General features: G+C 45.5%; 1 protein-coding gene across 1 annotated transcript; it reads right to left on the bottom strand.

Moving 5' to 3' along the window:
• Positions 1-507: 507 nt before the first annotated feature.
• On the bottom strand, positions 508-13,569 carry LOC108623972 (protein stoned-B). The gene is made up of 13 exons (XM_026812745.1): positions 13,116-13,569; positions 6,337-9,060; positions 5,566-6,132; positions 4,466-5,453; positions 4,181-4,349; positions 3,901-4,102; positions 3,244-3,738; positions 2,837-3,071; positions 2,602-2,770; positions 2,393-2,507; positions 1,923-2,241; positions 1,576-1,786; positions 508-1,387 (listed from the first exon to the last, which is right to left on the bottom strand). Exons 2-13 carry the CDS (start codon positions 9,025-9,027, stop codon positions 1,240-1,242), a joined length of 6,309 nt encoding a protein of 2,102 aa, XP_026668546.1. The 5' UTR covers positions 9,028-9,060; positions 13,116-13,569; the 3' UTR covers positions 508-1,239.
• Positions 13,570-16,655: the final 3,086 nt, after the last annotated feature.

Here is a 16,655-nt window from a genome sequence, read left to right as displayed (position 1 = left end):
TACTTAAGAAAAAAGTTATTAAAGATTCCTGAAATTAAAATTTTTAATAACTTTTTCTTAGGTACCTTCAGTCTCTAAAAATTTAACTACATCTTTTTAAAATCTTCACCTAATATATGAAATTTTATCAAACTCTCACTGTTATCAATAGAATTCACTTAATATGAAACGTAATGGAAAACGGAAACTTATAGCTATGACTTAGACATACATATTCTATATTATATCTCGAGAGCTTATGCATCTGACGCAAAAGAGCGAAATAGTATTATTACATAGACTAGATAAGTTATGCTCTCCCGCATGCTTGTTCACTATTAACGCCGACGCAGACTAGAGCATTCGTTTGTAATGAGCATTCAGATAAATGTTACGTTACGAACGAATGCTGCTACGTATGTATAATACCAGGACTTTTCAGTTTGGGAAACCTACACATATTAGGATGTGTCCACTATTCTGTATATTCGTTCCTTTACTTGACAAAATCCATGTCTGTTTTTTTTATAATTATCGCTCGCTTACATGTCTAATAACTGGCGATTAATCTCGATAAGCTACCTTTCGAAAACTGGTAGATAACATTCGATATAGATTGATCTGCAATCTGCAAGCTCAAACGTTAAGATATGCATCGCAAGTTCATCCTCCATTGCAACCATCTTAAATTAACATCTATTGTCCTCCGATCATCGTGCTCATCGTTACCACAAAATTGCCAACGTCATTGACACTGATCCACATTGATAAAAAAAATGAGCGAACATTCGATTAAGGGTTGGTAACATTTAAATAATACTCGTCCTTTCCACGAACAGAGCAAAGCCTTTCACCGCAACTGCGTATTACTACTTAGCAAGCTAAACTGAACGTAAAATCGGTATTGTCCTCCCTTACAAATTACTCCTTTCGTACGTACATTTCGTTAATTGCTATGCGTTGCATGAACACGCGGCGATGCGTCTGCGTTTCGCGGATCGCGGTTCAATCTCAAATACGACGCGAACCGACGTCGATTATCATTTAATACTGATGTGCGTTAAAATACGCCGATAATTATATGCTTCGATTCATCGATGATCTCTATGCGAGCAATTCCTCGCGTGGAATTGCTAGTCATTCCGTGCGACGACTCGCGAAACGCCACGCGTCCGGTCACGGACAATGTTTCGTTTTCCTGTATACATCTTATCGATTAACAAGTAGTTTTTAAATATCTTACACGCCACCTTTTCATGATTATTCTGATGAATCCGAGTCGGATTCCGCAGCGGCGTCCGGATGAGCTTCAGCTGGAACTTCAGGCGTCGTTTCCGGGATCTTCTTCGTGTACGTCGCTGCCACGTACGCTGCCGGGCCTTCGCCCTGTGTGTGCTCGATTCCAACTCTGAGAAATCAGATAAAATGCGTCAGGATGATTTCAAAATGAACCTTGACAGACATGCATTTTAATTTGTGGAAACACAGAGACGTCCATTTAACGATCTCCGATATAAGAATTCATATACACGATCCGATCACATCGAAAGTTTTTATTGATGCATGTAAATCACACGTGGTATCGTGAACATTTACCTGTACTCGTGCCGCGATAGATTTCTGACGTATTTCTCTGGTGGAGCGTCGCTGTCATGGTTCTGAAAGCTGACGCTTCTGGCCGTCGTGTGGGACACTTGGGTAGCCGGCATCGTGAACTCTACGTAACAGTACTCGGCGAGGTTTTCAGGGATCTGGTCGTAGGAAGTTAGGGCCATTCGACAGACCAGTTGGTGCGTCGTGTACGCTCCTGGAAATAACATCGTTCATAAAAAACATTTATCGAAGTCGTGACCCATTCCTGAGCCATTGTTTCCCAAATGAAAAAAGTTCGGGAACCACTGGCGTGTGGAACAATACTTGATTGCTTTATCAATGAGACATACCTTGTCCTTCTTTCGGCAGCCTAGGCATTCTCCAAACGATCGCACCATGCTGGTGCTCGTATTTAGCTTGACCCGAGGTCACTTCCAACAACTGAGGCTCCAGATTATCCACCGCGCCCAAAAGTCTCTCTATTCCCTTGATCTTTCCCGTTCTCCTGTGAGCTGATTTCACAGACCCGTACCTGAAGTGTTTCTCTACCCTAAATAGATAGATCCAACATTCCGGAATCGGGAAACGGACCATTACATCCTCGCAGGGCACTTGGCCTAATTTCCTAGACGCGAATCCTGGCACGAGAATGTCCGCCCTCAGTTCTACCTGTTAATAACGAACGAACGGAGTCAGCTAGCGCGGGCGTTCGAGGTGTAAAAATATCAAGACTGAAGCAAGTATCGATTGCGAAGGAAATATACATATGTTGTCTCAGACTAGATTAGTGTTAGTTCGGTTAGATGCCTAGTGACGCTACCTTGTTACCGGTAACACACATAACAGCTTTAAGCTGAAGGGGAAGCTCTCTGTTTTTAGGCGGCCTCACTCGGAATCTCATCAGTTCGATATAACATGCATCCGGAGGCTTGAACCTTCAAACGGGTTAGTTGTTGTTAGCATTTCGTTAGTATCAAGGATTAAATCACATCGATTCTGGATATAATGATAGGATTAAATTATATGTACTTTATGGTTCTGGATTTTTCGTATTCGTCCTGCTGGACGCAGAAATGGAACTCGACGTTCTCGAGGCGAATCCATTCTTCCGTTACCACTGGGATAATATCGTGCCTGCCCACCACTTCCTTCCCCTGACGCCACATATCGTTTATTCCCAATTCGACGTCAGGCATTCCTGTGATTAAATCGAGGAATTGACATTAAGATCGCCGTGAAAGATTTAGGGGAAATATATTCTTACCGGAAAGAAAGCCCAAGAAGAACAGTCGAACACGTGCTATCTGTTTCTCAACGACGCCTTGGGCGCTCTGTTCCACGTAGAGTTCATCCACGACCGAGATTTGGACCTCTTCCATCTTGTAATTGAGGGCTCGATCTCGATGCGCTGTCAGTCTGAACAGAGCTTCTTCTATCGCGCAGGAGAACGTCTTCAAGTCCTCATAACGTTGCGAACCGAGTTTGAACAGCTGAGAAATCTGCAAAAAAAAGTAAAATGCATGTTATTATTTTTAAGAAATTTCTATTCAGATCGTATTTTTAAATCGAGATTGAAAATGCCTTAAAATTCGTAGTGCGATTATAAATCTTCAAACGATTTTTATATTAAACTTGCGCAGTTCTGCTCATTATCAATTTTTTTATGCGTACCTGCGGCGCGTGTTCGACGGGGAGGCCAAGCTTCTTCAGATCGCTTCCAAATTCTTTCACCCCTTGATAGTCACCTTGAATAGCATACGCTGCGAACTGGCTAATCTTGTTCGTTATTCTCTCCGCCTTGGTCACTTGACCAGGTCGAACTCCGGGTCGCTCCTTGTAAAAGATGTACTGTAACTTGACGGTGAATATCTTTCCGAATTGATCGAATTGTTGGGCGGCGATGTCCGAAACGGAGTAAGACGCAAGCAGAGGTAACTCTTGAAAGGGGTCCTTGTCGTCTTTGGTATTGAACAACTGAAGCACAGGATTGTCACCCTGGTAGACCAATCGTACGAAGATCTTTTTCCAGAACCGTTGTCCGGTTATTTTCTTCTTGTTCGGCTGACGCAGATGCATGTCCCAGCCATCACCGGTGTACGTCACTCTTGGGAAATCTTCCAGAGGTTGACTAACGTCCTCGTCGAATAAAGGAGTGGGCGGTGTTTCCTGGAAACAAATAAAAATATTTCATAATTTTATTATTTCATAAATAAATAAAGTCGCCGTCCTATTAATTATAGTGTTGCACACATATTTCTCTCCAAGTGAATATTTTCGTACCCGATATAAGTATTGAAAAAATTAAAATGGTAAATGGTTTCATAATACCTGAGAATCTGTTCTGGTCAGTTCAGCAGGTTGAACGACTTCCGTGGTAGGTATAGCATCCTGCGCGAATTCCGACTTGTCGAAGGGGTTGAAACGTGGCGAGGTATCGGCATACGCCGTGTTCTGTGGACTCTTTGGTGGTGGTGCTAATACGGGCATGACTCCAGTTTCTAATGTAGCGGTTTGATCATCCTCCTTCGGTCTTTTAAAAACAGAACGCATTAATAATCAGTACGCGCGTTCATCTGTGACAAGATTAAGAAATTATTTCCTCGCTTACTTAATGAATACACTGAAGTCTGGTCCCTCGTCCGATTCTGCAGATTCACTTCTCTTGATCGTTGGCTCTGGTGGAGGAGCAGTCATGCTGAGGAACGAGTCAAATCCATCCGCCTCTCCAAATCCGCTTACTGCTGTTTCCGAACCGGTTGCAGAGGTATCGCCCCAAACTAGAATTATCAGTAAGTTAAAAATTGTTCAGACCAATCATATTCAGACATATCATAGATTGTGTACACCGAAATTGATTTTCGATGAGAAACTTATATAACATCAACTTCTTTACCATCACTCGACGTGTCCATGGCGGTGGGTCCACCACCACCGCCGCCACCAAACGCATCCAAGAACGGATCCCCAGTGCTAGTTTCTTGTTCCGCTGCCTTGTCGAACTTGGAAGCAAAGATGTCGAACGCGTCTCCAGCATTCTCCATGGTTTTCGTCGTGGCTGCAAAGTTGTCAAGCTGCTCTTCAGGCTTGTACACTTCGTTGATCGGAAATTCAGCTCCAGGGATCGGACTGGTCGACGTTATAGTAGTCGTGTCTTTCGTAGGTTCGCCAAAGTCCCCGAGCAAGTCGGAGAACGGCCCGCCGGGCTGACTAGGCGCGGTGGTGACTTCAGTGGTCGCGAATAGGGGTTGCGCGTTGGAGAATGGAATAGACGGGGTGGTGTCCACTGCTCCAAACGGGGTGGTCGTCTCCGCGACGGAGAAGAACGATTCAGTAGCGGCCGTTGTTAACTGTTCTGTACTTATCGCGAAGAGTTCGGCGGCAGTGGCCGACGGTTTCCGAGACTGCACAGTCTCTGAGACGACTGGAGATTCCGCGGTGAAGTCTAAATCGATGCCGGCTTTTTCGCTGTCGCTTCCCACGACGCCGGTCGTAGAGGCTATCGAGGGTCTCTTGTCGCTGGTCTCGGACGCGGTTTCGGCGAAGTCCGACTTCAATGCATCCTCGGCTTGTGGCGGCGACGCTTCCTGTTCCGGGATACTTGCGAACGGATTTTCCTGACCCGTCATATCGGTCAGGGCTGTCGTTACCAAACTAGTAGTGTCTCCGGTTGTCATCGAGGTGGAAAATATGGTAGTCGCAGTGGTATCTGTGTTGGGCGCGTCGAAGAGGTCCATGATGTCCTGGTTCTGCGGCAACTCCATTTTCGCATCATCCGGAATCAAATCTGGGACGTTCGAATCGACGTCCAGAAGATCTGCGAAACTGTGTTCCGGAGTGGGAGACGGTGAATGCATCAGAGTAGGGCTAGGTGTTCTCGTTGCCTGTAAACAATGATCATATCGATTAGCATACGAATCAGCTAATATAAATATCAGTAAAATACATGAGAAGTCTATTTTGTTTATTGTATGTATATACACGATGCACACAAACCTGTAGCCGATCTAAAAGATGATTAGAAGTTGCATCCATAGCACCGGTCACGGATAGTATCAGATCTTTGGTGTTCTTGGGAGGCACCGGTGGTTGTGGCCTCGGCGGGGGTGGTCTCGAGGGTAGAGGCTTGCCGTTCTTCGGTTGTACCGGTCCCACCGTTGCCGGACTCGGCGGTGGTGCGGTATGACCGAAGAGGTCATCGTCAGGTTGAGTAGACGGCACGTCAAACAGGTTCGGACTCGCCTCGCTGACAAATATGTTCGTCGATTGGTTAGCGAATATGTTTTCTGGAGTAATATCCGTGGCGGGTTCCTCGTAACCGGCGCCAGGCTCGGTGGTATCGGTGGCGAACGAGGCGAAGGGGTTCGTCGAGTCGACGGCGACGGTCGATTGGAAGGATTGGTCTCCGCCGAAATTTAGGAACGGATTTTCCCCTCCACCGGTGGTTTCCGTATCTTCGAAATCCTGGAGAAACGGGTTCGACGCTTGATTGGTCACGTTCGCCTCAGCGCCGTAGTCGTCCATCAGGAACGGATTTCCTCCTTTGGAATCCATTTTGAAGATTTAATTGACTAGCTTAAGCGTAGTTATTCGAAGTAGTAGTACTTTCACGATGTGGAATTGCGGACAGCGTCGGCAAAGAGTCTTTTAAACGAAGTGGAAGAAGATAAAGAGCGTTCCTATTTTCTCTTCTCTGGCCCTAGAAATGCGCAACGAGTCCTTCAGAGGAAGAAGAGTAGAAAAAGAAAACGGAGAAAACAGCTTCTATTTTTCCATTAGCTCGGACTCGAGCAGCTTTAACTCCGTCTTCCCTGGTCCTATACTAGCGAAACTGGTGTCGAAAGGATCCACGTCTTCTCCCAAGCTGAAACTCTCGTTCTGTAATGGAGTGAGCACTTTCGCACCGGGGTCTTGGTCGTCGATGCTCAAGAAATCCGTCGCCTCCTTTTTCTCGTCGGCCCTGGGATCGAAATCTGGGTCAATCTCCGGAACTACAGTTTTAACGATTGCTGTCAAAGTGATCGGTGCTGGACGAATGGGAATTTCCACGGGAATCTGCTCCAGCTCACTCTCGAGGACCTTCAGTTCTGCCTTGCCGGGGAGAATGTTAGTGGCTATGGATGTGTCGAAAGGATCTTCGTAAGAGATCTCTTCCTCGACTGGTTTCGCCTCGATTCTCGGCGTCAGAGGCTTCGCATCCACCTCGATCGTCTCGTCCAATAAACTCTGTTGCCTCTCCTGCAGCTTCGGTTGATTCTGCTGCTCGAACTTCTTCAGCACTTCGTTCTGTAGATCGTTTAACTTCAAGTTGCTCGGTCTGATGGAACTGGCCGTGAAGTCGCTCTGCCGACGGGCAGAACCTCCTTCGGAGCGCGGGTCGAAGTCGTGATCGCTCAAGCTGTGCGGCAGCCGCGGCTCCTGCTGCTTCAACAACTCCGACTCGATCAGCTTCAGTTCCGTTTTACCAGGCGCTGCCTTCGCTACGAAGCTGGTGTCGAACGGATCGACATCGACCTCTTCCTCCTCGATGGGCAGAAGGTCCTCGATCGACTTTTGCGAGTAATACGGAGTAAGTGGCTTCGACGGTAACGACTTTTCCTCTTCGGTAGTGGTGAGCAGATCGGGTCGTTTGGACGGTGTCGGTAGTTCGAACGCGACTGCTTTGGCCGGCGCTAGTTCGAGCACTTCCGGCCTCGAGGATCTACGCCCACGATCGGCAGGCTCGTTCTTGTTCTCTTCCTCCTCCTCGTCGAAATCGACTTGGAAAGTAGGTTTCACCAGCGCAGGTGGTCTCGGTGGAGGTTTGCTCGCTACGGTCTCAGTTGCGACCGGTTGCTCGTCCTTTCTAGGATCGAAATCGTCGTCGTCCTCGTAGGAATTCGAAATCTTCGGCTGCTCGCCGAGGAGTTCTTGCTCGAGAAATTTGAGCTCCGTCTTCCCGGGTGGAATTTCTTTCACCGCTGAAGTGTCAAACGGGTCGACGTAGCTTATATCCTCTATAGGAGCTATCGGCTCGTCCGCGAGCTGGCTCAGATCGGTCGTGGAACCTCCTAGTAGATCCTTTTTCCCTTGCAAATCGCTTTTCGTCGGCACATTTTGCCTCTTTAACAAACCTGTCTCGTAGTCCCTGTGCAATCCAGCAGGGTCGGTCAGGGATATGGTGACTTCAGAAACAGGAAGTTCTTCTAACTCTTTCTCGATGAACTTGAGCTCTGTCTTGCCGGGGAGGATATTATCGGCGAAGGTGGTGTCGAATGGGTCTTTCTCGTCGGCGAAAGTAGCAGCCTCGAAGCTGGCTTCGATTATCTCCGACTGGAAATCTACAGCTCCTGGGTCTTTGCTCTCGAACGGGTCTTCAGCCTCCTCAAGGCACACTGGCTCGTCTGGTGCCGCATCAAGGTCGAATTCCCCTTCGTCTAAGTCAGGGATCTCTTCCAATATAGTCTTCTCTTTCAAAGCTTCGAATTCGGAGATGTCCAAATGTCCGTTCGCCGGTTTGTTTTCCGCTGCAGCCTCCTGATCGACGGCCGGGCTAACGGGTCTGGGTAGAACTGGTGGAAGTTTCGTTAGATCTATAGGAATGTCCGGAAGGTCACTGTCATCGTCTAGCAAGGTCTTCTCCACTTGAATCGGTTCCGCGACAACGTTGCTATCCGCGGGTTTCTCTGGTTCCTCGAAATCGTCCAACAGGAGGTCCTGCTGAAGCCTGGGGCGCCTGCCTTTGGTGATCTTGCAGGAGCTCACGTAGTCGATTCTACCGGAGAGTACCTCGACCGCGTTCCCTAGGCTGACTAGCTTCTTCCCGGTTTTATCGACGGTTTTGAGAACCTTGTCAGCGCTGGTGGTGTCGAATGGATCGTCACCGGCTTCTTCTTCGGTGGGACTGTCAGGAATGTAAGCTAGTTGGACGTCGATGTTCTGAAGGACGTCGACGTAGGTGGTGTCGAAGATGTCTTCTTCGCCCGAATCTTCGTGTTCATCTTCATCGTCTGGTACTTCGACGAAACCGTCCTCGTTTACCAGAGGTTTGTCCTCCTTCTTATTCTCGAAATCTGGCGGCTCTCCCTCGATCGGATTTCCCTCCTCGTCGAAACCGACCCACTTCTTCGAGGCCTTCTTATCGGGGTCCTGGTCCTTGTCCTCCTCCTCTCCCTTCTTCTCTTCCTGTAAGGGTGGTTTTCGTTGGAAGAACGAAGTCGACTTGATGCGGTCAAGGTCGCCCTGAGTCTTCCTGAGGATCGAGTCGACACCGGCGGTCAACGCCTCGAACTTCTTCCACTCGTCGGAGCTGGTGGCGGTGCTCGCCTGCTCGCCGGATTCCTCAGATTTCTGCTGGGCCTCCGCCCGCTCGCGCCTATAACGCTCGAGCTCCTCCGGGTCGAAATCGTCCTCCTCCGCTCCCTTCTTACCCTTCTTCTGCTTTTTCTTCTTCTTCAGGCCCTTGGCTAGCTTGTGCATCCTCTAAGAACTAACGTGGAACAAGCGAGGCCCCTGAAACCGATCAGGTTTTCTTCGATCAAAATCCCTTGCTCTATCTTTAGACTCTAACTTTAAACCCTTGTCGCGCGTGGAATAAAGGTCTAAAGATTCTCAGCAAGTTCTGTTTACTTGGAAAAACCGTAGATCTACGATAGACACAATAATTACATCTAAAGAATCCATATCGAACAAAACATACGTAGATTCATCGTGACTTTGTTTTATTTACTGCAACGATAAGTGAAATCTACTGTTTTCATTCATCTGTGAAACGAGAAGCGTGCAAGGTCGGTGAACGACATGCGTGTGCGTGCTCGCGAACAGAACTGTGGTTCTCACACGAGGAACACTACTTCGCTCGATCTCTCCACCGTCGAATACTTGTTGCACACTACCGATCTTTATTTAGCCAGTCACACTTTATGACCTCCGTTCTAAATTCGTCCGGTCCTTTTTTAACGCGTATACATCGCGAAACACTCGCCCCGTCCATTCTTACCACACGGAGATCTCGCCGAACGGCCTGAAACAACTCGATCGTCTCTGAAGTCGCGGCGACTGAAGCGAACACGAGTCTGTCTCGCGATTTGGTTTTATCTAGAATTTTTTTTTTTCACAGGCTCGATACAAATCCGCGTTTCGTGTGGTGGGATCGTTGCCAGAATAGACCGATCGATCGCAATACTGTATTCCTGCCAGTTTTACCCTTCCTTCGAACCTCGCACAATACCCTCCGCGATAAGGGGAGGAAAACAGCGCCAGAAATCTTTATTATTCTTCCCTCGTCGCCGGTTTTAGGTCACCCGCGTACGTAACACGACGAAGCTTTCAAGGTTCACGGTGGGAAATCGAATCCACGTTTTTTATGTACCCTTCCCAATGGCACCCTCCGGTGAACTGCAACCAGCGGGTTCTGGCACACGCGATTCCGTCCACCTTTCGATCGACCAGCACAATCCCCATCTAGTTTTGATAAGAAGCTTAAGGTCTTACGTGATGGACGTACTTTGCATATTAATCCGCTACGAATGGAATTTAATTAATACCGTTCACAGTTAACGATATCCCGTATTGAATTCAGAACCTTGTGTGTTATCTACACCGTTCATTAAAAGGCATTATATTCATTCTGAAACTAATCCTCAAGTCAAGAATTGTCATCTGGAATAATCCAATTTTTACGATGGAAATAAAATTCAGGTTTTACAAACCGATACTCGCTACTGCGAACGGTCGTCCCATTGTAAATAAAAATTACCCAGAAAAGTTTAGACAAAATGGCCAGGGGTAGCTTAAATCGATAAACTGTCCTCAAGTTCACGAGTCACCGACGGCGAAAGGGCGCGACACCGCATAGGGTGCATAGAGAGAACAGGATTTCGTCGATAACTAGTCCGAGTCAAAGGGAGACAGAGAGAGGACACGTGCTCCAGATTACCGGCACGGCGAGGTGGTTTCGGTGTGCTAACAAACTCGTCGCGAACCACCCCCTTCGGCCTGACTGCTGAAACCGATACAGAGATACCAGTACAGCTGCGTACACGCTAGGAAGCTATAATCGATACCCGTCCGAGGAATCGAGTCCGGCAATCTCGTCTAAGGCCACTGTTCTAGTTCTACGATCCTCCCTGAATCCGATCAGACAGAAGATAACAGAGAGGGACGTACGATTCGCCGACCCTTTTCGCTGAAACTCGAAATTGTGGAAAGCTTTTAGTGAACTCTGTAAATCATTCACAGACGTGATTCATTATTAGATTGGCTTTGTAGCAGTCATTGTGAAGTAGAATATAAAACGAGTGAATCTAATGTTAAAAATTGTCCAGGCCAATGTAGATAGCACAGGACGAATGTCGTACTAAATCGATATAAAATAACGCGAAACGATATAGACAGCTGTGTTACTGACACGATAAGGCATTACTCTTATCTCCGGTATCCAGATAATTAAATTTGGCCCCAACCGCGTCACCGAGTCTATAGAGATTATCGACCGATACAGTTCGTGTCCCTGCACACGGAATCAAGAACACGTCGCTTGATGCCAGTTAATTGCCAGTCGAATCGTATTTTTATACTAATTCCTACGAATGAGAAAATGGAAAGGGAAGGAGTGAGGTCACGAAACTCAATAAAGTAGAAGAATGGCACGCGTGTCTGGAGCTTATATTTAGAAAATTTCAATCTATGAATTCCAGCCGGCTTCAACGACTTTAGCCTACGCGAGTGTCAGTTTATAAAAAAAGTAACCAGCGATAGACGAATCCACTGGGAAAATTAATAAAGCAGATGATTATTGAAATAATTAATTATTCGAAAGATAAAAAGACATCGAATGGCCGAAATGCGACTTTTTAGAGAACAACTCAACGCGAAAGAGTAATCTCTCGGATTTGTGACGTAATTGAAAAAGTTTCGACGAGGAACGTTGCTCCAATATCCAAGAACACTTGTTCATCGAATTCCCGTTTCCGTTAGGACGCACGCGTAATACCGGCACCAAGCTTATATCACCTAGTCACTTTTTATAGCAGCGTAATTCGCTGGAATTCGTAAAATCCATTCAATTATGGCCACACGGAAACATATCCAAAATTATGAAACGAAATGCATTGTTTCTTAATAGAATAATAGTATCTCCCGATCTTTTATTGACCCGTCACTTATAAACTGCGTCATTTCAAAATGGGAATTCGTAAATTAGAATTGATAAGAAATTAATCTTCAACAATTTGTATTTTTACATTTATCATTGTAATGTAAAATAACGCGTCTTCTTTTTTTTTGATATTTAACGTAGGACGTAGAATAATTTGTAAAAGGAAGGGTTGCGAAAGGGGAAACGGCACTGGCCCGTGCAGAACAGATGCCAGGATAATGGACAAGATGTATAATTCAACGTGTATCACTGAGGGCGAATTCGCGGCGGAAAGCAGTAGGTATGCACGAAGCGTATCGACCAAGCCAGTTCTCAATGAGCTGCTTCATTATCGTCTTAGCAACGATCATTGCTGCGTCAGCTACGACCACGAAGCCGTCAAGTTTCAAAGACCAGAACGTTTTTCTATAACCAGATGATAAATATTTAAATGCCAGTCCATGAAAGATGTAAACAATTTTCTAACAGCACCAAAAATAGAACGCTTTTTTAGAAGAGCGAAACGGGTACGCGTCAATACTGTATCTGTCGACCTTCTAAAATGTAAAAACTGTAATATTTTCGACATGATTTATACTTAGCATTATAGAGAATTATGCTTTTAATGACTGTTCAAATCTTCTTTTAAAGACTCGTTTAAATTGCTCTAATCTAAAATTGCATGCCGAAAGAAACTACACACGCGACGTTTCATTATCCGATCATAAGTTACCTACGTACTATAGCTCTAGTTCGCCCATTTTCTTTTATTTCTGCCCGTCTACTATAAACATTATCAGGGCACTGTCTTTTCTTAGACATCGTCACATTTACTTTGACACAGTCTTTACGTTCGATCGATTCTATGACAGTGCAAGACAGACAGAGCGTTCGAGACTACAGGAAATATTCCTCCTTAAGAAAATTCCTCTGAGGGATCTCCTTGAAGAAGTTCCGTTAGGGTTCAAAGGAAAATCTTAAGAGCAAAGCACAGCTTGGGGAGGGAAAAGCGTATGAAGAATAAATCAAATGACAAAACGTGATGTAATTTTCATTAAAACTGTTCCAGTATCTGCGCAATACGTAGACTTCGGGAGACGTAGTATTTATTAAATGATCGTTGCATACACATAATTCGACTATCGTGTCAGCGTTTCAATAGCGCCAATGTGAATATTAAAATTCTCACGTAACGAGATTAGGAAACAGCGCGCGTCGTTTTGCCATCTGATCGTGTCAAGAATAGTTAGCAGAGAATCGAGTGCGGTCTTCTCGAGCGGATCAATCGTCGGTGGAAAAGCGTAGATGTCTGTGCGACAGCCAGACGATTTTCGTTCTCGTGTCTTACTATCGTTCCTCTAAATAAGTAGCGGTGTTGACGAAAAAGGAAAGCCCCGGACTGTAAACCCGATCTCGGTACTGTACTTACGATTCCAGCCTCGTCAGCCACATCGGTACGACGCACATTTTTTTCGAGTCATCCCGTGATCGAGATTCCCTCGAGTAATCTTTTCTCGAGTAACCGGGATGTGATCGTCGAAGCACGCACTGATAGAAAGTAGGAACGGAGCACCGGAAGGAAGAAGAAACAGAAGAAGAAGAGACTGCGTGTGTCGCGAGAAGAAGGAGAGAAAGAGAGAGAGAAATATTATCCCCCTCCTTTCTCTCTCTTTCTCTCGATCGGAGAGGAAGAACGAGGTCGCGGCGAGGAATATCCGGCGGACAAACGCGTATACGGAACGCCGGCGTCGGGGAAGCTCGCGGAAAATAAGCGCTCGAGACGAAGACGAACCGTGGCTCGGGTTACGTTTTCCTTTCGGTCTGGAAAACCGGCGACAAAGCGGACGTAGAGAGCCGCGAAGGCCCTGCCGAAAGCGAAGCCGACTCACCTCGTACTCTCCTGCGGGTCGAGCTATTTCCAGCATCGATCCATTTCGCGGAGAAGAAACATGCGCGTACGCCATACAACGACGACGAACACCACCCCCTGTCCCTGGCCGCCCCTCGGCCACCGGGTCCCCACTCGTTCACCCATCCACCCCCGACCGCCCGTCCTTCTTTTCTTCTCCGACCACCCTCGGCCAGCAGCGATGGCCTCAAAACGCGACGCGACTTCGCGATCGATCTTCCCGTGTGCCGGCACCCGCGTACTCCAATTCCCCATCTTTCCTCGGGGCTCTCGAGAGGATGATCGAACGACGCGCAACTGGTTCCCTGGATCTCTTCGAAAAGGGGAAAGTTCATACGCATTTGTTGAAATCGCGCGGAATTATTGCACAAGTATCGATATCCAATGCGTACGTGTCAATTTTTCATTTTTACATATTAAAAATTGCATCATAAGTTCTCTTTTATTTGATCTATAGGAGATTGCGTCGTGCATGGTACTTGCGCAGAAAATGATTTTGGTTATTGATTCTCCAATCTCTGTTCGTTAATTGAGAGGATTCGGAGCGCGTCGAGGCCATCGCTAACTAACTACCCTTCTCTCAGCTTCCCTTAGTGACTCTTGGGAAACGTGACTCCTTTCAATAGGAATTGGCTCGTATGCGATGGATAGCAAGAGGAGTTAGCGTCACCATTAGACAGTCTTCCAGTCTTTGCAGACGATGCTACGTATATTTCAACATGGATTCAGGATTGTCATTCACAAACCATGTCTTTTGTCTGCTGCTTTCATCCAATGTCGTATGCATAATAATTTTTTGATTCAAAATATTAATTGATTCCGAATTTACTTACGATTAACTTGCTCTATCAGCTTTCATGTAAGCGAAACGACTCTGGATTAGGATTAGGACATCTTTCAGGGAAATTTAAAGCAGAGACAAATCTGTTGTTGCGGATACAGGGATGTACGTATCTCCTGTACGTTCAGTTTTATTGCTAGAATCGAACCTCAGCGAGAATACGCGATTCTTCTGAAAAGAATTGGCAACAATCGTCGTAGGATAATAATCAAAAGTTTGTTCGCCTTCTCACGCATCGTTCATCTTTGTGCGTTGGAGATCGAAAGGTAGAACTTACTACACTCCTAATCGATGCTTAGCGACGGTCCGTTCAATGTACCGGATGAGACAAAATTGAAAAATTCTCCTTTCCTCCTTCTTCTCAAATCAAAAAACACTCTTACGTTTCGTGTCTTTCGAATTCTGAAAATAAAGTCAAATTTCGGTGTATACGTGCATTCTTTGTGTTCGTGTTTAAGTTAATAAGCGACCTTAGAAATATTACAGTAACTTTTATTTAATATAATAACAGAATATGAAGAAAATCGGGAAACTGATACGACGGCGACACTCTCTTTTGTTTCCTCGATACATATGTATGGATGTATGTATATATGCGATGCACGTACTTCGACATATCGACGGAACAGCTCGACTTGGGATTGAAATCTCGCGTATTCCTATATACATTTATCCCTTCTGCACACGTACCCTATATCTATCTGTACGATAACGATAATCCACGCTTTGTCATCTATTTACATAAATACTTCTGAAAAAAACAACATCTCTAATCACGATCGACTTCAATTCCAAGGCTTGCTCCGCCTCTTTCGCATCGTTTTCCATTTGTTTCTTCCCTACCGTGTCCGTTTCTCTAATTAAACGAGCATCTTCCGCGAAGCTCGCGCCTCTGTTCTACGTTCTACCTCTCCGGGAACAACCAATCTTTCAATCCGCAGTCTATTTAAACACATATGCATGTATACACAGTTAACGCGCCTCCGACCTAATTTTAGTCTTTCGTTATTCTCTTCTCTTCCTTCGCACCGCGCCTCGTGATTATAAAACCCGTCGAAAAAGTCGCGGTCAGATCGGACCCTATCGAATAATACTTCTGATCCTTACTTCCGGGTAAACGATTCTACACAACGATGTGGCTTGTAATCTAACAGACATCACAGACTTCTAAATATTGTTACGATTCTATTGGTATCGCTCTCTCTAAACACAATTCTCGCGAAGAGAAAAATCTCCAAAAGAAATGGGGGCCAGACATCGTTCAATTCCTTTTTCGCCAGACCACCTCGATCAGTAAATATTTAAATTTGTATCACGTCGTGTAATCGTATCAGATTTGAACGATCTGTTAAAAAATATATCATCTCGTTAATTTTAATCGTTAGGAAAGAAAGATTTCTAAAAAGACTTCCGTCGTTTCGAATCTTCGTTCACGGTTCACGGGCTCGAGAAAGAAGAACAGCTTTGGGGAAACGAGAGGCGCAAAAATAGCTGGGACTCGACAGTGTTAACAGCTTGTTCCCAATATACAGTGACTACAAAAGATACTCGCGTGTCTATACGTACCCTCGTACCTCCCGCAGTCAACGTGGCAGCTCTTTAATCGGATTTTACAAGTTTCAGCGGCAACAGTTTTCCCGGCGACGCGAGGCGACTGTCGGACGTTGCAAAGTTTCGAGTATATTTTTTACATTCAGTTAATTAGCGCGTGAACGCTAAACCAGTCGTGTGACGGTACTTTTTGTAGCCACTGCATAAACGAGTTTCGTTTTTGATATACGTGTGCGTATATACCTTGCGTATATACAAGATGAATAGTCGTATTCTTTTCACCTACCCATTTTAACTTTGATCTTGTACGTTTATTTTACACATAATGTCAGTTAAAATCATTCAAGAGAAAAGGAAAGAAGTCATCATACTCGCGTAGCAGCGTTAATTAATGTACACACACCTCGAAGAAACGTTCTTTGCTCGGAACACTATATTACTGCGCACTTATTTTACCGTGTAACAGAAAATCTCAGCGATTTCACGGATACAGTGTAAAACGAAAAAAGAAACGGGAAAGAAAACGATTGGTTCGATGAGATTTTTGATTAGTCACTTAAAATATACAATCATCTATCTACTGACCTTCGGTTCGTCTTACTTAAAATATCTGTGTTTCAATCGCTCAAGAAAAGAGTACGGGTAATACAATAGTAACGAGAATAATC

This window comes from Ceratina calcarata, unplaced genomic scaffold, assembly GCF_001652005.2.
Source record: "Ceratina calcarata isolate Rehan_Ccalc_2016 unplaced genomic scaffold, ASM165200v1 scaffold297.2, whole genome shotgun sequence".
Lineage (NCBI taxonomy): Eukaryota > Metazoa > Arthropoda > Insecta > Hymenoptera > Apidae > Ceratina > Ceratina calcarata.
The sequence above is the reverse complement of the archived record's forward strand: the minus strand, read 5'-3'. Positions and strand labels throughout refer to the sequence as shown.